The sequence below is a fragment of the Amborella trichopoda genome, chromosome 8 (assembly GCF_054954075.1).
Source record: "Amborella trichopoda isolate Santa Cruz 75 chromosome 8, AtrichopodaSantaCruz75HAP2 v2.0, whole genome shotgun sequence".
NCBI lineage: Eukaryota > Viridiplantae > Streptophyta > Magnoliopsida > Amborellales > Amborellaceae > Amborella > Amborella trichopoda.
The window spans coordinates 41,753,881-41,778,548 of NC_142343.1; the positions used below are offsets into that span (position 1 = coordinate 41,753,881).

Below are 24,668 nucleotides of genomic sequence, written 5' to 3' on the forward strand. Positions count from 1 at the left end.
TTTTTTGCGGGGATTGATTATTGAGATGAAGAGAGTGTGTGAGCAAAATTTAGGGTCATACAAATACCACAAACATGATTTTCTAGAAGTGCCGTTGCATTAATACTATAATACAACCATTGCATTGGATCATTGCTCTTTATAAAAATACTATAGTTAAATCATTATAATGAGAAAACAAAGATCGTGTATTTTTTTTTGTACCTACCAACTAGGTGCAATGTTGAAGTATTTAATGAATAAATTTATATTGTATATTTGTCACCATACCATAGTTAAAGTATTTAATGAATAAATTTATATAGTCTATTTGTTTTTGGTATGTAATAAGTAGGTGTGATTTTTTTAAAGTATTTAATGAGTACATTTATGTGGTACATTTTTTTTTGGTATATACTAGTTAATTATGTATTTAATATTAGATGATTGGATGAGAGTTAGGAGGCACTTGAATTAATTGACTTAATTATATAAGTCTAGTAAAGTTTTTATAGATAAATTAGTTATTGATGGCTTTGGCATAATTTTTATTTTTTAGAATTTCAAAATTTATAATATTATAAATTTATCTAATTTTCTTACACTGATTTTTTAGCCTAATCCGATATATTAGCGATATCTTTATATGAAGTATTTTTGTCGAGCCATATTGTTTACCCAATTTTTTCATCCAACTTTTTAAAATAAAAATGATTTGGTTTTGATTTTATGGTGAACTGATTTATTGAGCGTCCCCAATTTGCTAACTATGGTTTCAACCCAAATAGGTGAAAAGATAAAAAAGTTGGGGTTACTCTTGTCTTATCAAACACAAAAGTATATAGACATTCTACACATTTGGACGTGTGTTATTAACACACACTCAAAAAAAAAAAAAAAAAAAAAAAAAAAAAAAAAAAAAAAAAAAAAAAAAAGAAAAAGAAAAAGAGAGAGAGAAGACAATCCAATTAACTCATATGAGTAATATTAACATATATGGGGAAGTATAGAGTGAGAATATTTACCTTCGATACCAGATTGTCACATTAATCTTGATCATTGGATGTGGAATTGGGTGGCTACAATTATTCTATTGACCAAACTCAAACTTAAAAAAAAAATATCTCGAACTTTATGACACATCTAAACTATCAAATATCACATTGGATGGTTGTAAGTAAGTGTGACCACCTTGTATCAAAGATAAATGATCTCATTGTATACAATCTCTTAACATATAACCACGATTACAGTTACCATATCTTGTCCATTACAAAATTTTCATAAATTAAGCTCTGGAAAGATCCATGTTGCTATGTAAAAAATCGAGCCTGGACAATGTTAGGCCGAGCCTACCCTGAAAATATTAGCCCGGACAATGTTAAGCCGAGCCTACCCTGAAAAAATCCAGCCTGGACAATGTTAGGCCGAGCCCGGACAATGTTAGCCCGGACATGAGCCCAAATGCGTGGTCCAAGGTTGTCCCAAAAGGCCCAAAGGCGGGGCCGGCTTGTTGACAGCCCTAAAACCAAACAGTCTGGTACATCCTTAATATCATTGGAGTGACTTGCACCGTGGGTGCCCAATACAAGCCACGATAAATTCAAGAGAACCCCGAAGAAAATTTAGATGTATAATAAAACATGGGATTTGGTGAATCGGCCAACTCACACTATTCCTGTTGGTCTCCCTACAAAATATATCTCAAAGACGTTTTTTAGATCCAATGTTTTAGAGTTCAATAATCTCAACCATGACAATGATGTAAATTTGGATTTTTTTTGAAAAAGAAAGTATTAAAGTTATTTTTTGAATTCCGTTCTTCACTATCCATTGTAACTTTTAGTGGATGTAACATTTTTTAACATCCATCTTAGAGATGGAGGTTAGATAGATAATGGACCGCACGGTAATAGGTGAGATGGCTGACTCACCAAAACCGTGTCCTAAAATGATATCCTGAAGTGTTTAAGAAGTCTTTTTTATTTTTTCCTTTTTGAAATTATCCATCTGGTGATCTAAACAAGATCCCAAAATCTCATATCCAAAAAAAATCTCCTAGTGAGGGAGTGAACTGTATAGTGTGCTCTAGCACGCTATAAAAAAGATTATTAATTAACAAATAAGGATTTAGGCCGCCGATTAGGAGATCGCATTTAGTCTATATGCTAGGAACCATAGCACAAGAAGTCACGACAAGAAGCCAAGTGATTGAAGAAACAAAATAATTATCAATAGAAATTAAAGCAAAATTAATATAAAGAGTCAAATTAGTGCAAATTGTACCAAAAAATTCCATGTCATGATTTTCAAGTGCAATCTGAGCCGATCAGTTGCATAGGATGGAATATAGTATACAGGCGGCACCACTTTTGGTACGTCAGTGCCCGCACAAAAATCAGATCCATATAGTTTAGATGTAGTGAGCAAGAGAGAGGGGCTGCAACACTTCCGGTACATTCGGGACGAACACGAGAATGACAGTTTGCGCCATAATGCATCACCAATGTATGTGTCACACTGCAACAAATTTGTATTACTTTTACAATTTTAGACACTGGTGAGCAACTAAAACTCTCTCTCTCTCTCTCTCTTATATATGATCAGCTAGAGTCGAGTGCCAAAGTTTGGCATTCCCATATTACATTGCATATATACAGTTGTTGATATTGGTTCTCTCTCTCCATAGACAAGCACGAGGAGTCAGTGGGCCTTCTCTACAGCAGAATCAATACTCTGCCTCTTGATTTGCACCACAAGCACAAATGGGAGGCAGAAAAGAAACACGTCACATCAGTGAACCTGGAGTTTTGTAAATAAATTGGCGCATAGATCAAGGAAGAGAAACTCAGGCCCCTGGATCCTTAGTACATCAATAATGTATTTCCTTTCTTTAGTCCGGTAAAGCTGCCACAAATTCAAGGACCATTTCCAATCTTATGTAAATGATGCTATTACAAAATGAACAACAAAAGATATTCTTACTTATATAGAAAAAGTGTGTGTGTGGAGAGAGAGAGAGAGAGAGAGAGAGAGAGACCTGCACTTCAAACTTGATCATGTAGAGAGGACTCTTATGTGGACTTTCAAGGTACCATCTACATCTAAAGTTATAAGGACCAATCGTTTTTGAATCCACGTTCAACTCCTGCATAGCTCTCGAAACCTTAGCTAATATCTCACTAGGAGGAGTTTCAGTCTGCACAAACATAGAGATTTTCATTTCTCAATAATCACACAACAGAAAAAGTTAACAATCATCATGTTGGCCCAAGAGAATAGTCATTTCTGAAAGATGAACCATATAAAATGAATGGGAAAAGTTAGTGTAAATTTAACCTCAAACCCACATGCCCATTTACTCTCAGACACTAACTTTTCTCTATGGTGCCATGCCACTGAAGCCTTAGTTTCATTCTGGTGTATGAAAGGGAAATCCGATGCCTGGAAAAAAAACCAACTTGAAAGCATGTATCGTCTACCTGCCGTTTCTTCATAAATAGGTATTCAATGTATTTATATTAGTCTAAAAGAAAGTTAACCACAGAAACCATATAAATCTCATGTGGAAGCCACATTTAGCCTTCTCACATGTATATTAGGACAAATTATTATCTAAAGATAATGAGAAAAATACACTCATTGAAGAGGGCCCCTTCTCTGTATTTCTTGAAGGTTACCATGTGTTTTCAGCAGTTGTTTTGTAACTAAGAATCTGTCAATTGTTATGAATTCAGAAATTGAAAGAAAAATTAGAACGGATTCATTTAGGGATCAGAACACATTACAAGACCTCCTCGGTGTACACCATACACACAATGTTATTTTGATCATTATTCATACGTTCTCTTTCAAACCAATTGGGTGGATACTTGAAGAGAACTGATAGATTCAATAGAACACCAGATCTAAGTCCCATGGAGCAACTCAAAATCAACACTACTATGCTCAGAGCAATCAAAACTGGATTTGACGCTATTCCATTCACATTATAAATGGTGTGACAGATATAACAACACCACGAAACTTATCCATATATTATGGTGACAGGTGATGGCCAGCTCGTTTTGAGGAAGTGATCTATATGGATCGTCCAGAGAGATAAAGGCCCAAATGAAGTTGGGTCTTCTATGAATACGAACAAGGTTGGTGCGATTAGATTGGATATGTGCCTATAAGTTTCCATGAGATTATTTGGACCTTAATAAGGATGACTATCTTCTAATCAGCTATAGATCTTTATTTAAGGAAGACAAAGCTAACTAGAGGGGTTGTAGCTCATGAAAGCATCGATAATTACTAGGATGAGAAACCTTTCCAAGGATTTCAGCCAACAACTCATGCAAATGGCCATTTAAGAATGATATATAACGCAAGTAGTAACAAGAAAGGAACACATGAAAAAATATGACAGATACAATAACTCCATCTGATTTTGATAATCAAGGCCATCAAATGATCAAATATAAAAAGACTTGCTGGTTCTCTTTAAGAAGATAAAAAAGCCATTGCTTATTTATTTAAAATGGATGACAAAGACATCCTTGCAAAAAGGAATACAACAAAAAAGAAAGGATACTTGTACTAGAAAGCCAAAGTCAGCCTTTCTTGCCCGTTTTGTCGTGTGTAGTGAAGTTACAATAATAGAATGTGGATGATGAGGATCAAACCAAGGATGACAAAGGATTTCTGGAATTGTTATCCGCCTTAATGGTTCCACCTCAAGCATTCTTTGAATCAAATTCTTTGCTTCAGATGACAAATGACTTGGAATCGTATATTCCCCTGCCTGATAAACAAGGAGAATACAGCTAATTCAGGCTTTCCCATGTATTTTGTTCTACAAATATATTAACATAGTTGATACAGCGATAATACAAGAAAAATCTAAATGCAAATAGAGGAAATTGCTGTACCTTTATTTTCTTGTACAAAATGGCAGTATTTTCATCATCAAAAGGAAGAGAACCACAAAGCAAGGTGTACAAAGCAACACCACAGCCCCACACATCGACCTCAGGCCCAACATTTGAGTTACCTGAGATAACCTACAAAACATATATGCAGGGTATCAACATGAAATCAACCATTATCAGGGTATCAACATGAAATTAACTCATTATTTAATGTTAAAGTAGTTGGTTGCTCTGGCTTATGTCACTATTTCACATGGATGACCAGGATAGATACACTACTGCCCGTTAAGAATCTTTGATATGAATAAAATATGCATACACATTTAAACATACATACCATATGCATGCACACACACATTTACAGCACCAACCACTCCTGGAAATCCTTTTAGTTGCTAGTAAGAAACAATACCTCCGGGGCCGCATAACTCCCGCAACTTGTCTTTAAGAAATGGCCATCAATCATAATATTGCTTAGGCCAAAGTCTGCAATCTTCACATTATATTTAGAATCCAAAAGGAGATTCTCAAGCTTAAGGTCTCGATGAATCACCATGTTCATGTGGCAATATAACAAACCTGAGACAACCTGTTCATAAACAAATAGACACCGAATAAAAGAAGCATTTAGCCTTTATCGCATTTTTTTTGTTCCCAAGAAAATGTAAACGAACATTCTTTTTTTATTTTTGACCTTCAAACTGTAAGGAAGCCCAGGGCAAATAAGATCTTAAGAACAACTTCCGAGCATTTCATGTTATTGATTTCCATACTCAAAGTTTATTCATTGAAGGGAGAAAAATCAAGATCATCTAATAAATATATAGCAAGTTACCTGCTGAAAGAAAAAACGAGCTTCACCTTCATGCAGTCTACCCTTCCTTACGAGATAATCAAATAACTCCCCATGCTCAAGATACTCCATGATAATATATATCTTTGATTCTGTTTCTATAACCTCATAGAGATGTGTAATGCATGGATGCTTTAATAATCTCAATATCTTGATTTCTCGTGTCACTGCAAAAACGAGAAATCCTACTTTAGAGAACAGTTCAATCTCAACTCTCAAGTATGACAACAATCAGAAATAGTGCTCAAAAGATTTGGGCTTGGGCTTGATTGGTCAAGATGTTGATCATTGCAACAACATGTCCTAGTTTGAATCCTACCACTGAACTAGCAAAAGAAGAACAGCGGTCAATACAGAATGTGTGTAGACTAGTGGAACAAATTAGTTAGAATAGCAAGGTAAACAATGAAAAAGCAACAATAGCTACTAGAGAATTATGAAATTTACACAACTTGAAAGGTTAGTTGGTTAAGGAAATACACAAATATAGATGAAGTTCACCAATTTTATATGATGATCAATTTTCATTTACCATATCTATTGCAACCAATGCTTTATAGACGGTTGAAGACTTGAATGATTACCTTTATCTTCCATTCGCATTCCTTTTACTTTTGAACGCTTGTACATCTTGATAGCAACTTTGAGCCCTGTTGGGATATGCTCTGCAAGTCTTACTGTAGCAAAAGATCCGCAGCCAATTGTCTGTCCAATCTTATAATCTCCTAATCTCATTTTGAAACCCTGTTCCCCAGTTGGCCCTTCCATTCTCTGCCAAAGAAGTAAAAGGACTTAGAAGAAAGTTAAATAAAAATGGTATATATGCGTAAATCCAGTAGAGGCCTGATTTAATCGTACCACTAAACATCTTAACTCACTTAAAAACAGAGAAAAAGCTACACTGATGGATGCAAACAAATCCAACTAAGTCATTTTCTAACAGCAAGCGTGAAACACTGTTTTTCAGATTACTGAGTGAAGAGCTATTCCGATTATACGTACAGACACCAATACAGCTCCTCCCATGCTAATAAGAATGTACCCTCATGAACCCTTGTCAAATTAGAACTTATATGATAGTTGGATGTTTTACATTGAAAATAGATGCAAGATCATGGCAAAATAGAGACCTTGTTTCGGTATTACATTAATGTACCCAGAAATTTGCTGAGCTCTCGCTTCCACCCACTAAAATTGGTAATTGCTAATTTCATTCTGTAAAGTATTTCCAAAAAGTAAGAGGAGGATATGTGATTAAAGGTCCATTTTCTTTGTTTAATTAGTTGGTGGGTTTGTGTAGAACAATGTAACAAGGAGGTGATGCCCCTATACCCATATTTCAATGAAGAAGGCAATACAAAAGATGAAAACCACTTGAAATGAGGATAGATACCCTGAACCTTTTGAATCAGAGATAGCCCCGTTTCATATTCAGCCCCCAGAAATCAATGCAAAAGTTCGAGTCCGATTTCAATTAAGAGGGGCACAAATATATAGAAAGCTAAATTACCCAATTCAATTAATACATGAGAGAGAAAGGAAGAAGATGAAAAGACCGGATAAACAAAGGGTAGAAGAAAGATGCAATAAGAAAGAATAGTGTTACCGAATAAGCACACTATGTGAAAGACATTATGCAATTACCAGTATATGAGCACAATGTCGTTAAACGCTAAACCCAGGAATACAGATATAGAAGGAAATTCAGAGAGTAGCTTAATAATATGAATATGTTACAGTGAAAGAGAACAGAGGACTCACTTTCTCTCTCAAGCCTCACATTACAAACCCCAAAAAGCCACACACAACCCCCAAACAATTATCGGAACGAAACCCTGCAAGAATTTTCCCGAGGACATTAACAAAATTCTGAAATTTCACAATTGAAGTAAAAGATGAAAGATAAAGAAGATAGACAAAAGAAAAGAGAAACGATCAGAGAAGGAAGACCAAAGAAAAGAGAACAGACACCAAAGGAATGCTTAATTCTAGGAGAAAACCTGCCCTTAATAAACAAACACACAAGAAGAGAGAGAGATAGCATCATAAAGGATGAGAGAGAAAGATGAAAGAGGGAGACATAAACGATGAGATAGCAAGAAGAGATAGAAACAAGGTAGAGAGAGAAAGCATAGAACCTGCAAAGTGTAATCTAACGTCGTACCTGTAACGATGTTGTAGTCTGTCTATGTGAAGAAGAGTTGCATATTTACAGAGAAAACACCCAAGAAATATGTTAGGTTTTTTAGCAGGGAGATTTAGAGAGAGAGGAAAAACGTCTTCGAAGACAAATGAACTCTGAAACTGTAGAGAGAGAGAGAGACGCGCGGACGGGGGCGCAAGGGGCAGGTTTAAGCGAAGTTCCCTATATGAATGGGCAAAAGGCTTTGCTGGTCTCGCCGGACCATCATCATGACATGGTTTCGCGCCTATCGGGCTTCTTTTTCATCTTATTGTTTTGGGAAATTTACGCTAATATACCTTACAATCTCAGCCCTTGAAAATTGGTCTCCGTACTGAAACTGCATTTATTTTAAATTTGAAAAAAAATTATACCTCAAAAACCCATAAAAAAAAAAAAAAAAAAAAGTTGTTTTGATGCTCAAGCACCCTCAAGGTGAGCATGCATGGATAGGGAAAAGAAAGGAATTTTGGATTCTGACAATTGTGTATCTTGCAAGTAATTTTCTGGATTGTCTATTTTTCAGATTGGTTAGTGTTAATATATCTCATCTGATTTGCGTCATTTTTTATTTTTAAATTTTATAATTAGATATAAAAATAAATTTTCAGACCATCATAAGAATTTATGGCTACCAAAATTACATATTTCAAAAAGTTTGAAGGTGCCTCTTATTTTGATTGTTTATAGTTGATACCTTATATAAACCTTTCCTTTTAATTTTTCTGATCACATTTTTTTCATGTGTTTTTTTCTTTTTCGGAAATTTTATTAATAGATAAATGCTTCCGTACTAATAGTTATGAATTGGGAGTATTTTGAAAAAAAATTAAACATGAAAAAATGGATGTGAGCGTAAAATTTAAACTATAGAGGACATTTTTTAATACCACTAATTATAAGGGGTACTAGAGTAGATTTCCCTAAAATTTTAGATTATCTTTATACTCAAGGCCAATTAAGTTTTAGAAAAATAATATTAAAATGCTCAAACTACCTCGGAAATTCATTAACCACATATCAAATTCATATGGTGGTAAAATCGGTCAATTTATCAATAATTAGTCATTCAAATACTTCTTCAAGCATTTTTATTAAAAAAAAAACCCAAATTTACCCTTCTAGAATTTGGAATCCTAAAAAGGGAGAGCTATTTCGATGGTGGGATGGTAAAATGTCCACAAGCAGTGGACGTGCACAAGCACCCTTCAACGGTTCTGATTGGACATAACTTCACCCAACAGCCATAAATTCATTTTATTTTTTATTTTTACTTAATAATATTTATTTTAAAATTGGGATGTAGATGCATTTTTATATAACAAATTAAATAAAAATAATAAAAATATTTTGAATATGAATTTGAGGATAATAGTCGTGAAATATTAAGCAACATTCTAATCAATGTTTTTAATTCACAATAGTTTATTATTATTTTTTGTTTATTGCACCATAAAACTATAGAAAACTTATACAATAATACCATTTATCTTTGGTACAAAGTTGTCACATTTAATCTTGACTATTGAATGTAAAATTGAAAAACAAGCCATGCTCCTACCCATTTTTAAGTTTTTAGGGGGTTAATGTCATTGGGAATGAAATCACAACGCGGTGACTAAGGTGGGGGGCAGGGGGGGGTGGGGTACCACCACCGCAACCTCAACCCCTTTCCCAAGTTCTTCGTACCTTTTATTTTTTGGAGGTAATTCAATGGCGAAGACAGGCCTACACGTTTTTATAAATAGGTTAAGAGTTAGACTTTTGAAGGTGCTAATCGAGTGGTGTTAGTGGTAGAAATGAAAACCGCAATGCAGTGACTAGATATGGTGGGATGCTACCAGCACGACCCCAATCCATATCCTAAGTTCTTCCTACTTTGAAATTTTTTATTTTTTTACTTTTTTCCCTCTTTCGGGATGGTATCTAACGGGCTCTTGTCTCATTGTGCTCTTTCAATGTGAACTCCTAGGAGTCACCTTGCTAGGTTTGATGGCTTTGCCTTGTATTGGGCACGAACCTTATGTGATTAAGGCCAATGGGGTCCATGGGTGGTGGCTTTATTTGGTGTATTTCAACATTTAGATGTTTGGAACCTTCAATAAAACAAATATGAGAAAACAAACCTAGTACATAAGGAAAAGTGATAAAAACAAAGTAAATTATAGTTAGAATCAAATTAGCATCTCTTTGGATCGATTTTACATTGAAAAGAGGCAAAATCATTCAATCTTTATGTTCTAGTCTCTTCGTCCTCATCATGTGGATGAACATGTTGTGCATGCGTATGCACGTGTCTGCTTTATTTATTTCACCGTAGGCCTGGTCCACAATTTTAGCTTTTGTCATGAATAAAAACATTGAGGCACTTAAAAAATTTGATAAAATATCAGCCCCCATGATGAAGCTAAAAGATTAAGAGAAAATGGATTTTGGTTAAACAAAAATAAATGTGCTCTCTGCAATTCATCAGCGACCCAATTGGTCTTCTATTTCGGCTCTCAATATGGATAAAAAACGTTGAAGCGCTTGAAAGTTGTGATAAAACTGCAGCCTACCACATAACTATAAAGAATAGTAGATGATGCAAGGGCATGTTTGGTTCGCGAAAATATTTTTCGCGAAAATATTTTTTGGAATAAATATTTTCACGTGAAAAAATCACCTCATGTAATTAGGTGTGAGAATATTTTCACGATAATTAGCTGTCGATCGGTATGAAAGATATACTGAGATCTATTGATATGAAAATATTCTTATATCTAACCACATGAAAGAATTCTTTCACATAAAAATATTTCTTCAAAAATATTTTAACCCAAAACAAATGTGCCCTAAAAATAAGATAATCAAGGTCGTTTGGCTCCCTACGAAAAGATTTCTAGGAAACACCAATGAGAGACGAATCATGAGAGAGGGAGGACATGTTGTTTGCAGGAGAGAGATGATTAGGGGTTAGGATGGCTCTGTTTTAGAGAATAAATTTTCCACTTATTTAGTTAGAAGATCCTTTCTCAAAAATAAGACAAAAATGTAGATGATGGTAAGATTTTTTGCCTTGTCGCGCGACTTAGGAGTGGATGCTTTTGGCCATCTATTTGATGTATTAATGATTTTGGAAGAGAAAAGTGGGGTACCTGTTCCCAATGCAACAAACATTTACACCCAAAAACCGTCGCAACATACAAGACGCATTTGTTCATTAGTCCAATAATACAAAATCCATTAAAAATTAAAGCATTTTGTAGTGTTTATCATCATCATCATTTTTTTTCAATTATTTAGGATCAGCTACACCAATTATGAGTGCAGTACAACATGTGGCATATGAGAAACGGCCTAGCAGCATAAACATATAATGTATACTAGTGCTATCAGGACTGAACTGAACTGGTGAAAGGCAGTTAAGAGTGGAATAATAGATAGTGGTCGATTTTTTTTTCAGTAGTAAAAAATAGATAGTTTAATTAAATCTCAAAAATCTCATTTAAAATTAGAAAAGCATCAAGCAACACATGAAAACATAGTAAAAAATAAGAAATAACTTTTCTAAAACTTAATGTAAAAATTCTAACATTAAATAATTAAACACTGCAGTTTAAATTTAGTAAATTATCATAATTCTAATTCCAACATCCATGTAACATATAACACAAACTATGTTCTTTGTGTCTAGTTCCTTTTTTTGGAAATGATCCAAGCGGATTTTCGGAATGCTATCACCCCATATACTTCTGAAAGATGCAATTTATCTAACAATCGTTTTGCTTGTGAATCCTTTTAGTTTATGTACTTTTACTAGATTTAAATCATAAAAACAAATGAATGGTTCATATTTCCCAACGAATATAGAAACGTTGGTCAAATTACATATTTGGATGGATGTTTATGTGGACAAGCTGCACACCTTCAGAGATAAGATTTGGAATGACAGCCAATTAGTGAGCGGATTGTGTTTCGGTTGTGGAATATATATATATATATATATATATATATATATATATATATATAAGAGCAATGATCCATGCATCGGTTGTATCATAGTACAATGCAACGACATTTCTAGAAAACTACGTTTGTGGTATTTGTATGATCTCAAATTTTGTATACACACTCTCTTCATCTCAATAATCACCCAAAAAAAAGTTCAATTTGAACCTTAGATATGGTCAAAATGAGTCCATTCCAAAAACGAATTTAGACCATTCATTTTGTGAATTTTAAGATCTTAGCCTTTATAAACTCAAAATCATTTTTTTTTATTTTTAATATTATTCATCTAATGATAATAAATCCATCCAAAAAAATTGGGAAAGAAAAAATCCTTCGAAGACCTAGATCTAAGCATCACACCAAAATGAACAGCCTATGTTAATTGGGTTAAAAAAATACTTTTTAGGTTGTGTTTTCAATTTTTTCTTTTTTTGTAATTATTCATTAGAATGATAAAAGTGTATATTTCAAAATTTGGATCAAACAAATAGTCATAAGATAGTTTTTTAAGGTTGTTGCATCATATTACTATACAACAGTTGTATGAAATCATTGCTATATATATATATATATATATATATATATATATATGGGTAAGTTGAAAAAGGTCCTCATTTTTTATAATTAAAAGATAAAAAAAATTACAATAAAATATTTTAATGTTAAGTTTGGAGGCTTAGTGTCACCGAATAATAACATCTAAAAAAGTTGTAGCTTTTTTTTAAAATATATCAATCAAGGTATTAGCCTCATGGCAAATAGGCCAAAAAAAAAAAAAAAGGTTTGAAAATCTAGATTTGCAATTAGCAGTTATGGAATGAAGCACGTGCAATTGCCACGAAGCACGTGCAATTGCCACGTATAACCTGCAGTAGTAAGGAGGAATCACATTTAACTTGTAGTGGAAAACAATCCTAAAGCGATATCAGATGTTCGGTTCCGATCTTTGGTCATTATTGTGATAATGATTGGTACATTAGGTAGGGAAAAGGGTGTAATTTTTATGGATCCTTAGCCAAGGGCTTACACATACTCTCAAGGGCTTATCCACGACTGCTCCTTTAAGCAGTTGAGGCCCTAAGCACTTAATGTTTAAGGCCTTAGACCATCCTACCTTAGAATATAGGTCACTACCTTTCCATGTTCTAAGACGTGAGGACTCATGGGTCCTTTAACACTAGAGAAGAAAATGCCGACTTAGGTCATTTCCTGACCACGCAATTCATTGACAACATTTGCCTCTAGCCTCAATGATTCGTTGAATATCTGTACTGAGCTAATGGGATTTTACTCTGATCAAATAAATATGACCATTTTCAGTTAAATAAATAAAAATATTTGAAAAAATATAGAATGAGACTATTTACCTTTGGTACAAGGTGAGACACAAATCTTGACCCTTGGATGTGAAATTGGGTGGCTGCAATTATTCTATTGACCAAACTCAAACTTCAAAATAATTTTTCTCAAACTTTTTGATACATCCAAGCTTTCAAACTTCACATCAGATGGTTATAAGTAGTTGTGACCATCTTGTATCAAAAGTAAATGGTTTCATTGTATATAATCCCAATATATTTTAGTTTATATAGATATATATATACACACTCAAGGGAATGCAACTGAGACTAACATGATTTGCCGCCAAACTCTCCTTGATCGGATCAAATACTTATGTGGGAGTATACTGTCCATTTATTCCCTAAGTAAAACCTTGTCTGGGATTAATTTTAGGGAAAAGTTTATATAGAGATGAGACTCCAAACAATCAAATTAGAGCCTACCTCAAAAATTTCACTAGAAGATGTTGTTTTGATGCCCAAATATCGTCATGTTGATCATCTCGACATCAAGGTACATGGACATGAGAAAAAATAAATTTCAAGTTTTGAAAATAGTGCATTTGTAACGCATTTTTGGACCATCAATTTTCAAGATTTTCAAGTTTTATAGATATACTTGATTTACACTTTTTTAAAGATTTAAATTTTATAATTAGAGATAAAAATTATATTAAAGCTATCACAAAGATTGTCAATATTAAAACCACATTTCTTGATACTATTTAAAGGTAGGTTCTAATTTGATTGTTTAGAGCCTCGGCTCTATACAAACCGCACCTTTAATTTTAGGACCTCAAATATTGGGGTTGTAACTTCTTCAATCCATAGATTAACCTCAATAAATTCCATAGATTAACCTCAATAAATTTTTTTTTTCCCTTTAATTGCTCCCTTTATGATCTAAAGTTCCAATAGTTGAAAAAGGTTAAAATATAAAATAATTGATAAATTACATGTATTTTAAAAATTTCCCAAAATAAATAGATTATAAGGCCTTCCCAAATGAAACCCAAGTATCTTAACTGCGTTACTGCCTGGCAAACTGAGAATTAATCAGGTTGGGTCCTTTAATATACTCTATGTTACTGGCAATCTTGATTCCGTATATATATATATATATATATATAATTCTAAACTTCACAACTTTTCAAATTACAAAGATTCATACAAAGATTCAAGATAGAGAGAATAGTGAAGGGTGGACTTATTAATTTTGTTGTTTATTTTTTTTTAAAAAGTTACTTTTGTGGGGCAAATTTATAAATATTACTACTAGATAAAGAGTATTTTTGTCATCTCCATAAGGGATAAAATTGAAATTTTAACTAAAAGATAAAGACACTCTACAAATAAAGTTCCAAGTCGCTAACTTTCAAAATGCGATTCTACTTTTGTAAAAATTTCAAATTTGCCATTCTTTAATGGTAAAGTTACCTATTTAAATAATTTTTTAATAAAAAAATAATGATAGTTTTGATAAATACACCCATCACAACCTCTTCTAACTTGAACTTTTATATTTTGAGGGGTTGTTAACTTTAGATAAACCTATATATATATATATATATATATATATATATATATATATATATATATATATATATATATATATATATATATATATATATATATATATCAAGAAAAGATCATGTCAGCCCAAAAGCGTATTGCTACAGTAAAATGCCAATGGCCCAGATTGAATCTGGGCCGATCTGACGATCCTGAATGTTTGGTAGTGTTTGAATTTTAATTTTTTCTATAAATCAGATTGATCTGAAATTTAGAGTGTGTCTACATAAAAATAGGTGAATCTTTAAAAAATATATAAAAAATATTTTACATGAAAAAGTTGATCAAAATACCCCTGTAAAATTTCAAAGGTATTTTGGTCAATTGTTTTTTTGCGGATTATTTTTTTATATTTTTATTAGGTGCCATTGATGAGAAGAAAACGTACCTAAAATTTCAAGTGATTTGAATTTGTAGAAAAAAAAAAAAATTTAAGAACTATCAGACATCTGTGATCGGCCCAGATTCAATCTGGGCCGTTGGGCTCATATGTTCATATGAGCTAGTGGGCTAACTCAGCTTTTTTGGGGTTAGCCCACCAGCTCAGATCAGCCCATATTCAATCTGAGCCATTGGGCTCATATGCTCATATGAGCTAATGGGCTAACCCCAACTTTTTCTTCTATATATATATATATATATATATATATATATATATATATATATATATATATATATATATATATATTAAAATAGCATTTTCTAGAATTTAGCCAATATCATCCTTGTGTAGGCATCACATGTGTGAAAATTGTATATTTCTTCCCGAAGATTCATTTTAGAGATGCAAAAACCACGAAACATTGATATGGCAACAAATCGAGTGAATGCGTTAACGGGGTACGTTTGGTTTGACAAAAATCAATCTCCATAAGACAGAGCCCATTAGGAAGATCCGGCCATGGGCGTGCAGTTCCATATCATACTAGGTATGAAATTCATATCCCAATTTTGATACTAGAGGGATGCTATTTGAGAAATCCCTTTCCCATAGGTGGTGTGCTTTTCTATGAATCAAACATGAGCAAACTCTGACAGGAAATATCTCTCCTTGCTTGAGATTTCTCACAAACCAAACGTACACCTACAGTGAATTCATCCTTGTGTAGGCATCAACTGTGTGAAATATTAAAATAGCATTTTCTAGAATTTACCCAATATCATCCTTGCATCACCTGTGTGAAAATTGTATATTTCTTCCCAAATATTCATTTTAGAGATGCAAAAACCACGAAACATTGATATGGCAACAAATAAGAGTGAATGCGATAACGGGGTACACGTTTGGTTTGACAAAAATCAATCTCCACAAGACACATCCCATTTGTAAGATCCGGCCATGGGCATGCAATTCCATATCATATTAGGTATGAAATCCATTTCCCAATTTTGATATTGGATGGATGCTATTTGAGAAATCCCTTTCCCATAGGTGGTGTACTTTTGTATGAATCAAACATGAGAAAACAATGATCTGACAGGAAATCTCTCTCCGTGCTTGAGATTTCCCACAAACCAAACGTACACCTACAGTGAATTCATCCAATAGAAGTCAAGATGTTTGTCCTGATCAGGGTTCGCAAAATCAAACTGGAATGATTAACCAGATATGGGCCTGGAAGTGGTTTAATCGGCCTAACTGGTAAACCGATAGATTCAACCGTTTTAATTGGGTAAGTCCTCGGCTGCCAAAAAAGTGTTGAAAAAAATAAAAAAGATACAAAAAAAAAATCTAAAATATGAAAAGTATATAAAGAGTGATTAAAAAAAAACACATTCAAATGAAGTTGAAATTAATGAAAAATATGGATTTTAAAGAATCGATTTTTTCTTAGGAGTATTTTTATAATTTTCTGAAAAAGACGAAAAAAATATAAAAGTGAGTATTAATTACCAAAACAATTTGTAATCTTTACTATAATGTAAAGAATATTAAAAAATGCATTGCAAACTAAATTCTTTATTTTTGGGAATTTATATACATTTTTTTGAATTTTATTTTAAATACCGGTCGATCATCAAAACCACCCAAAACCAAAACCGGCCGGTTCTGGTGGGCAATTAGTGGTTAGTAGCCTGGTTTTTCCAACAGTGGTCCTGATAGACCAAGCGAACCTACCCTCATCATTTTCTCCATATTACATGACAAATATAATTTGCTATTTCTTTGTTAACATTTAAGGAACCCGCTCCTTTTCACCATTTTCCTACCATTTATAGGAAAGAGAGTGCGGTTTGTATAGGGCACCAATTTTAAACAATCAAAGGGTGCACCGCCAAATCATTATGAAAAATGTAATTTTGGCATCGAAAACCCTCATGATGGTCTGAAAAATTATTTTCACCTCTAACGATAGAATTGAAAGATTTTAAAATGATGAAGATTGAGCAGATTTATAAACACTAAAATCTTAAGAAATAGATGGTTTGGATATTGCGTTACAAAATGCATTACTCTTAGACTTGAAATCCTTTTATTTTTCTTCATATCTATATATCTATCTCAAGATCAAAATGATCAGATAGATGTTTTTCAATATCAAAACAACATTTTTCAGTAGTTTTTTAAATGCGCCTTATTTCTAATGATATATGTTTGACACCGTATTTGAACTTTTTTATAGAAAAAAAAATGATCTTTGGCATGTTATGCGAATATATCAATCTTATTTTTGTGAATGTTTTGTGTTGTATCAATCTTTTGTCAACCAAATCAGGCAAAACTTTCTGCATTCTTGCTCTTTTTTCTTTTTATTTTTGGGTAATTCAGTGGGGAAGACAAAGCCCTACCTAATTTTTTCGATAGATTAGGGACTTATATTATGAAGGTGTTAATTGGGGGTGTCAGCGGTAAGAATGGATACCACGATATGGTAATTGGGTGTGGGGATGCTACTACCATGACCCAGCCCTTTTCCTAACATTCCTGCTCTTTTACATAGTCTAAAACTTTTAAGTGTAGAGATAATGTGGAGGTTATTACATTATTGAAGGTGACTCTTTAAATGTAGTTAATAGGTACAAAAAGGAGTCCAAGCCAACGTAGAGACTGCAGTTTTGGATGCATATAATGGATTTATTGATGTGTCTTTTTGATATGTTTATAGAGAGGCTAATGATTTGGCAGACTCCTTAGCTAAGCATAGATTGCCATGGATAATCTTCATGTGTTAGAATTTTTGTTGATGTAAACTCTTAGTAACTTTATTTGATAGATGCGTTTGTATAATGTTGCAACCTTATTTGTACAAACAAGGTTGCGATACTCAACACCATCCATTTTATTTAGACGGTGTAGATTTAACTTATCTTTTAAAATAATATTAATGTATGACATGTCTTTTAAAACAATATTCGATCTACACTAACAAAATAAAATAAATAATGTAGATTACTGCAACTTTACTTCTACAAATAAAATTACAATCTTATATAAACTTTCTCCTTATGAATATCCGTAATAATATTCGTAATCTTTTCACAAAAGCACCCAAAAAAAACAAAAGAAAAACTTGTCAAACAAAAATACAAGTGTGTATATAGTTGCGTCAAGTGGATGAGCTAATGGTCAAAGATACAAATATGCTCAGACATGACAGTGGCACACGCGTAAATGATGCGTGCATATACGCGTGAAAGCTCACATTACACATTCATGCACACACTCGCACGTAGAGACCCAGAGAGAGAGACCGAGAGAGAGAGAGGGGGGATGGTTCTTAATGTCAAACGAAGGATGCGCGCACATGCAGATGAATGCGTGTGCCCATGGTCAAAATAAAATATTTGACCATGCATGAGCATGTACGCATATGAACATGCAGGATGAACACATACAAACACACATGGAGAGAGAGAGAAAAATAGAGAGAGAAAACGAGAGAGAGAGAGAAAAATAGAGAGAGAAAACGAGGGAGAGAGAGAATCACCTTTGGGAAAACGCAGAGTGTCGAGAGAGCGGACCAACTTTGGGGAACACAGAGTTAATTGCAGAAACAAACACACACACGTAGAGAGAGACTAATTTACAAGAACGCACATTGTATAGGTTGGGGAGCAAACATAGAGAGAGAGAGATTGGGGACCAAACATTGTAGAGAGAGAAAGGGAGCACCGACTTTGGGGAAAACACAGTGTCAATTGGTGAAACAAACACACACATAGAGAGAGAGATGAGGGTGCACATAGTGTAGAGAGAGAGAGAGAGAGAGAAATTGGGGAGCAAGAGAGTGTAGAGAGAGAAAAGGAGCACCAACTTTGGGGCACACAGTATGTGACGCAATCCTTATGAAAAGTGACATCTACCCCTTTGCACGTCCACAAATTTCCTTCAATTGAAGCTACCCCTCGGGGAAGTCGCACCCACTCTCCACTTACAAACCCCAATCTTCATATCTTATTTTAAGAAGAAAATGGTACTTGGGACTCCCCATATCACATGCAAATCCTCAACTCGATACAACCCATATACAAATACAAATACAAATACAAATAGAATAGGGCCTCGTGATCACATCACCCCTCTAATACTTTATTTCTCCCCAAGTTTTGACAATTTAATGAACTCACGCTTCTGCTCCTAACACAACGTGCATTGATGTTAAATCCTCTAACAAGTAAAAGGATAAAAAAAACAGAACAAACCCTTGACCTGTGAAACGAAGTGTTGAGATTATATTATGCCTTCTGGAGAATAAATCCCCAATATCTCATATTCCCCTCCCCAAATACAAAAATGTCTAGGGCAATCTTATTAGAATTAAATCGACTATCGAATCAGTAAGAGGTTTGGTCCAGTCAAAATCGGTATGACCACCAGTCTAATCATTTGAACCGAATTTTAAGAAAAACAGAGAGAAATTATAATATAGTTAAAAAATACAAAATACAATAAAAAATTTCATAATATTGTTTACCTAGTTTAACTGGTCAAAACTAATTTTTCTGATGGGCTAAAATTGATCATACATTGATTTTGATTAGTGCTCAACCAAATTTATATTTTTCTTAGACCAAACCAGCCTAGGTACCGATCGACAGTTAGATCGGGCTAGTAACTATGAAATGAGATTCATACGAAGTCAAAACTTTTATTATGCCAAAAAGTAAACAAGTAAACAAATAATTGAAGAGATCATGGAAGATGCTGAACCTTCAATAAGAAAACCCTAATTTAAAAAATAACTAACACAAATTTCTTTCATCCGAGGCCCCACCAAAACTCACCGGTTTTGGAAAGTCTATGGTTGCATATGCCACCAAATCCTGAAATTGATACAAAATCCCAGTTCAAAAGCCAAACCCTAAAATGTATTTCCTATGGCCTACCAAACTCCAGACTCCCACTAAGTGTACGGTCAAGATTTATCCCTGAATTAGGGTTTTGTATTTAAGTGGGGGAAGGTGGGTAAAGAGACAAAGCCCATCACATGAGGGATGCGAATTTTTGAAGCAACCACGATGGTAGACCAAATGCCATCACATCCTTAAAAACCCTAAAAAGATTTCTAAAGAAAAGCAAAAATGGTATAGGGATAGTGAACCCTACAGTTCCCCATGATTTTTTATATGTTTTGTGCACCCTCATGGAGAATTCCACACGCCAAGGAAACCCTAATTTCAAGCCCTAAACAAGCTGGCAGGATCATTGACCAGCCAACGGATATATTTTCTTCATTCAATTCCCAAAGTTTCTATATTCTATTTATTGGTATAATTTTATTGGTTTTATATTATTGTTATTTTATCATTTTAGTTTATTCTAAGAACTTTCTAGGCTCAAGGGGGAGGACTACCATACAAGGTTGCTTGTTTTTTAGTTCCTTTTTTAATGAGGAAAATATTTAAACCTTGAAAATGAAAATGAAAACCTAGATCCTTTTGGGAATATCAAGAATGGACCTCTTGGTAGTTAAATGAAAGTAAACCTATTTCCTATTTTTTGTACATATATAATTGGGGGTTTGAAACCCCACCAAATGAGCCCACCAACTCAAAGAAAACGAAAGAAATAATGTTAGGATTATGAATAAGAAATATTAGAGAGTGCCCACATAGTTTTGGATGTCATAATGAAATTATAGGGAAATATACATGATTTGGAGAAGAAAAGAAAAATGTAGTATTTAGCAGGGAAAAAGATATGATACTGATGCAAAATAGCTAATAATGGTAAATATTATAAGTAGGAGACACTTTTAGAATAGTAATAATAGTGCTCTCTTATTTGTAGCGCAAATAGTTATATGGTAGTAGCAATAATGATAGTCCTGCACACAATTTGAATAATAATAATAGTAATAATAATAACAATAATAATAACAACAGTATCGGATGATGTGCATATGAAGAAAGAAAATGATGACATTATATAACATATGTTCAAAGCAATGCTAAACAAAGTGCGTACTCACTTAAACCTGCTCAATCAACTCCTAAAATTTTTCTCCATGGCTTCTTCTTGAAAGCTTACTTGAGCCTCAACCTTCCATGTTGCAATTGCACTGGGCAGATATTTGTATCCAAATCCCTCTATTTTCCTGCATATCATTATCACCATCTCTCTCTCTCTCTCTAAATCTCACTATTTTCCTGCGTATCATCATCATCGCTCTCTCTCTCTCTCTCCAGTTTTTCAGACTCAAATCATGAAAGAACAGGAGGAAGAAAGAAGAGAATATGGCTCTGTGCAGCTAGATTTTCAGTTTTCCTGGCTCATGATATAATTCTGATAAATGCAAAACAAGCAAAGAAGAAAATGGCTGGTTTTTGTTTTGCTTAAATTACAAGATTTATTTCAATTTTACACGCCCAAGTGACTTGTATTGAATGGTGCAACTCCAAATCAAGCCACTGAAACATGTCTATCAATTAATGCTGATCCCAAATCTTCACACTTGACCAACCCCTACACCCATGAGGAAGAGAGAGAGAGAGAGAGAGAGAGAGAGAGAGAGAGAGAGAGAGAGAGAGATAAATGCTTATAGAAATTACAAGAGCATTTCTTTCTTTTTTTCTTTTGAATAGGAAGAAGAGAAGATGACAGAGAAGATCAAAGGCCTCTCTCTTATTCATATAGCCAAGAAAAATGCTTGTTTCCTTTCTTTCTCTCTCTTTTTTTTTTTTTTCCTGTAGTTAATAATCGTAAATTACCCGAAATAAGAAGCATTATCATTCGAAATGGAGCTAAAATCAGAACTAGAAGCCGGCATATAAACAGCCGATGTCGAAACAGCTACAGAGATCGGTGGCCTTGAAACTTGTGTTGGCGGTGGAGGCAGAGGAGGAGGTGGTGGCGTGTGGCCCGCATTGGCAAGTAGAGTAGAGTGAGAAACTGACTGTAAAATTCCTTGACTCTCTCTATATTTGTATCTCAATATTTCAGCTCTCACTGCATTGAGCTCAGCTTGAAGTGATTGCACTTGTTGTTGTAGTGCACTTATGGCTCCCATGCACCCATAGACTGGATCTCTAAGCCTCACATTGGCTTCATACACAAGGCTATTTGCTGCATCTGCCCTTTGTTGCTCAGGCACCTCCTACAATTACATTTCAAATTTAGAGAGATAATAAGACTTTATCTCTCATCAACATAATCAACTTACTGTAAATTTTGTTATTATTTGTTGATATGCCATAATTGAATGAAATAGTGGAGTAAAAAAAAAAATCTCCCATTTTATTGCCATTGGTACTTTTTAAATTTTTGTTTTTTGTTTTAGAAGAATTGGTTCTTTTGATGGGATAGCCTTCTTCCCAAAATCTTAGTGAGATAGTAGGATATGCAATGTAGAGGAGAGAGAAGGGGAACACAGAAATGAAATCCAATGGAGAAACATAAAAATGATACAATTTATTTGTCATGGATAACTTCTATTTCTTTTGAATATTTTGATAGGAAAGGTTTGCCTTTAAAGTCAGTGAGATTGTGGGATGCATAAACTGGAGAAAACAGAAATTTTGAGTGGATATATATTTGTTTTAAAATATTAAGTTTGAATGGATATTGATCATGTTTCCTTTTCTTAAAGGTGAATTTAAGGACATTCATGAATAAGGATAGAGAATCCAAAGTGTCGGTTTAGCAACTTCTATGGAAAGCTTTTGGATCCAATTGGTAAGCAATAGCCAAATTTGGGATCTTTCTTTTCTTATCTTTGGCAGTTGCCATTGACATTTTTGGGGGGCCATTCTTTTGTAACAGTTTGAAATGGGATCAAGAATAAAGAGCCAATGATATGCTTGGATTCAGAATAATTCTTATCTATAAGAAAATTTTATGGAAAAAAGAATATTTATATTCACAAATTAAATATATAGAGAAGTTTAATTAGGTTTCTCTTTCACCTCTGTAATGGAAGGAAAAAGAACAATGATAAAGAAAAGAAGTGATCTCTCTCTCTATCTCCCTCCCTCCCAACCCCCCCAAAAAAACAAAAAAACAAGGCTTGTATGAAGCTTTAAGCTCCCTCTCTCACTATCTCTTTCTCTCTCTGTGTGATGAGTTTGTGGTGCTTACCATGAGCATTTTAGAGACATTGCTTGCACCAAAGACTTTGTGAACGGAGGCAAACTTGTGAGGCTCATGTGGTGAGAAGTAGGGCGAGAAAGGGCACTCTTGTGCGCACCTCCTTCTCAGCAACTTGCACGCAGCGCATGGCGTTATGGTGTTTAAAGCCCCAGGCGCCAGCAATGGGCTTCTCCTCCCCATCCTATCATCTGTCTCTCTCTTTAACTTCTTCCCTATCTCATCCAATCTCTCTCTAAAAATCACAGACGCACATAAACCACCAACTATGATGCATCATTTACTCAAGAAATAGAAACCCAACCATCCCCTTTCTCGAAAAAAAAAAAAAATAAAAGAAAGGAAAAGAATAAAAAACACAAGATTTTCATGTAGGTGGTTTCATGTTGGGTTATGTTGTGATCATGAAGTGGTGGGTTTCTCTCTCTCTATAAAATTTTACTAGCTAGAAGAACCCTAATTTTGGATCTCTCTCTCTCTCTCTCTCTCTTTCTCTCTCTCTTTCTCTCTCTCTTTCAGGGAGGGGTAATGGATTTACCTGTCTCTGGACATTCAGGCATGCCTGGCGATGGAGCTGCAAAGGTTGAAGAGTTTGCTTGAGGGCAGGGATGGTGTTGAAGAGAGAGAAACAAGAAAGGGGGAAGAGAGTGATGGGGGATGTGAAGATACAGTAAGGAAGGAGAGCTTAAAAGGCACGGTATTAATTGGGGGCGAAGTGGGGCTTAAGCTTTTCTCCTTAAAATAATAAGGTTGTGGCAATGAAGAAGAAAGGACGCGAAAGAGATGCTTCAGAGGGTGACATCGGTGTTTAATAGTTGTTGTAGAGAGAGAGAGGGAGAGAGGGCTGATGGCGGTATAGCATGGTTGAGATAGAGAGAGAAAATGATGAGAGAGATAGATATGGTTTAGAGAGAGAGTGATGAGAGAATAGATATGGTTTAGATAGATAATGAAGAGAGAGTTGTGGTGGTTTAGAGAGAGAATGATGAGAGAGGTGGGGTGGTTTAGAGAGAGAATGACGAGGGAGATTATGCTTAGAGGGAGATTTGGTTTAGAGAGAATGAGGGAATGATGAGAGAGAGAAATATGTTTTAGAGAGAGAGAGAGAGAGAGATGGATGATGTCGTGATGACCATGAATGAGGCAAGGAGGGGGAAGGGCGAGAATAATGCCGTGTGCTGTAAAATGGAAGCTCTGACACTGCTTGCTCACGTGGACTCCTTCCAGCTGTTGACTTTTTGAAGCTTATGTAAGAATTTGTCCTATTTGTCTAAACAATCATTTTGGGATATTAGTCCCATTTGTT

General features: G+C 34.3%; 2 protein-coding genes across 15 annotated transcripts; both read right to left on the bottom strand.

Annotated features, from left to right (window-relative positions):
• Positions 1-2,190: 2,190 nt before the first annotated feature.
• On the bottom strand, positions 2,191-8,050 carry LOC18433594 (SNF1-related protein kinase catalytic subunit alpha KIN10). 14 transcript variants are annotated; one of them, XM_088875052.1, is made up of 10 exons: positions 7,913-8,050; positions 7,510-7,583; positions 6,333-6,519; positions 5,731-5,915; positions 5,308-5,484; positions 4,896-5,027; positions 4,559-4,768; positions 3,319-3,423; positions 3,020-3,178; positions 2,191-2,499 (listed from the first exon to the last, which is right to left on the bottom strand). In XM_088875052.1, the coding sequence occupies exons 3-10, from the start codon at positions 6,514-6,516 to the stop codon at positions 2,245-2,247; spliced, it is 1,407 nt and encodes a 468-aa protein (XP_088731178.1). In that variant the 5' UTR covers positions 6,517-6,519; positions 7,510-7,583; positions 7,913-8,050; the 3' UTR covers positions 2,191-2,244. The 14 variants fall into 14 exon arrangements, 11 of the variants coding, with proteins under 11 accessions (XP_088731178.1, XP_088731184.1, XP_088731177.1 ...); XM_088875058.1 differs by having other exon boundaries at positions 5,233-5,484; XR_016061745.1 differs by having other exon boundaries at positions 2,418-2,886; positions 3,356-3,423.
• Positions 8,051-21,585: 13,535 nt separating this feature from the next.
• Positions 21,586-24,023, bottom strand: LOC18433595 (LOB domain-containing protein 15). Its single transcript, XM_006843678.4, has 3 exons — positions 23,901-24,023; positions 23,354-23,597; positions 21,586-22,373 (listed from the first exon to the last, which is right to left on the bottom strand). The coding sequence occupies exons 1-3, from the start codon at positions 23,912-23,914 to the stop codon at positions 21,984-21,986; spliced, it is 648 nt and encodes a 215-aa protein (XP_006843741.2). The 5' UTR covers positions 23,915-24,023; the 3' UTR covers positions 21,586-21,983.
• Positions 24,024-24,668: the final 645 nt, after the last annotated feature.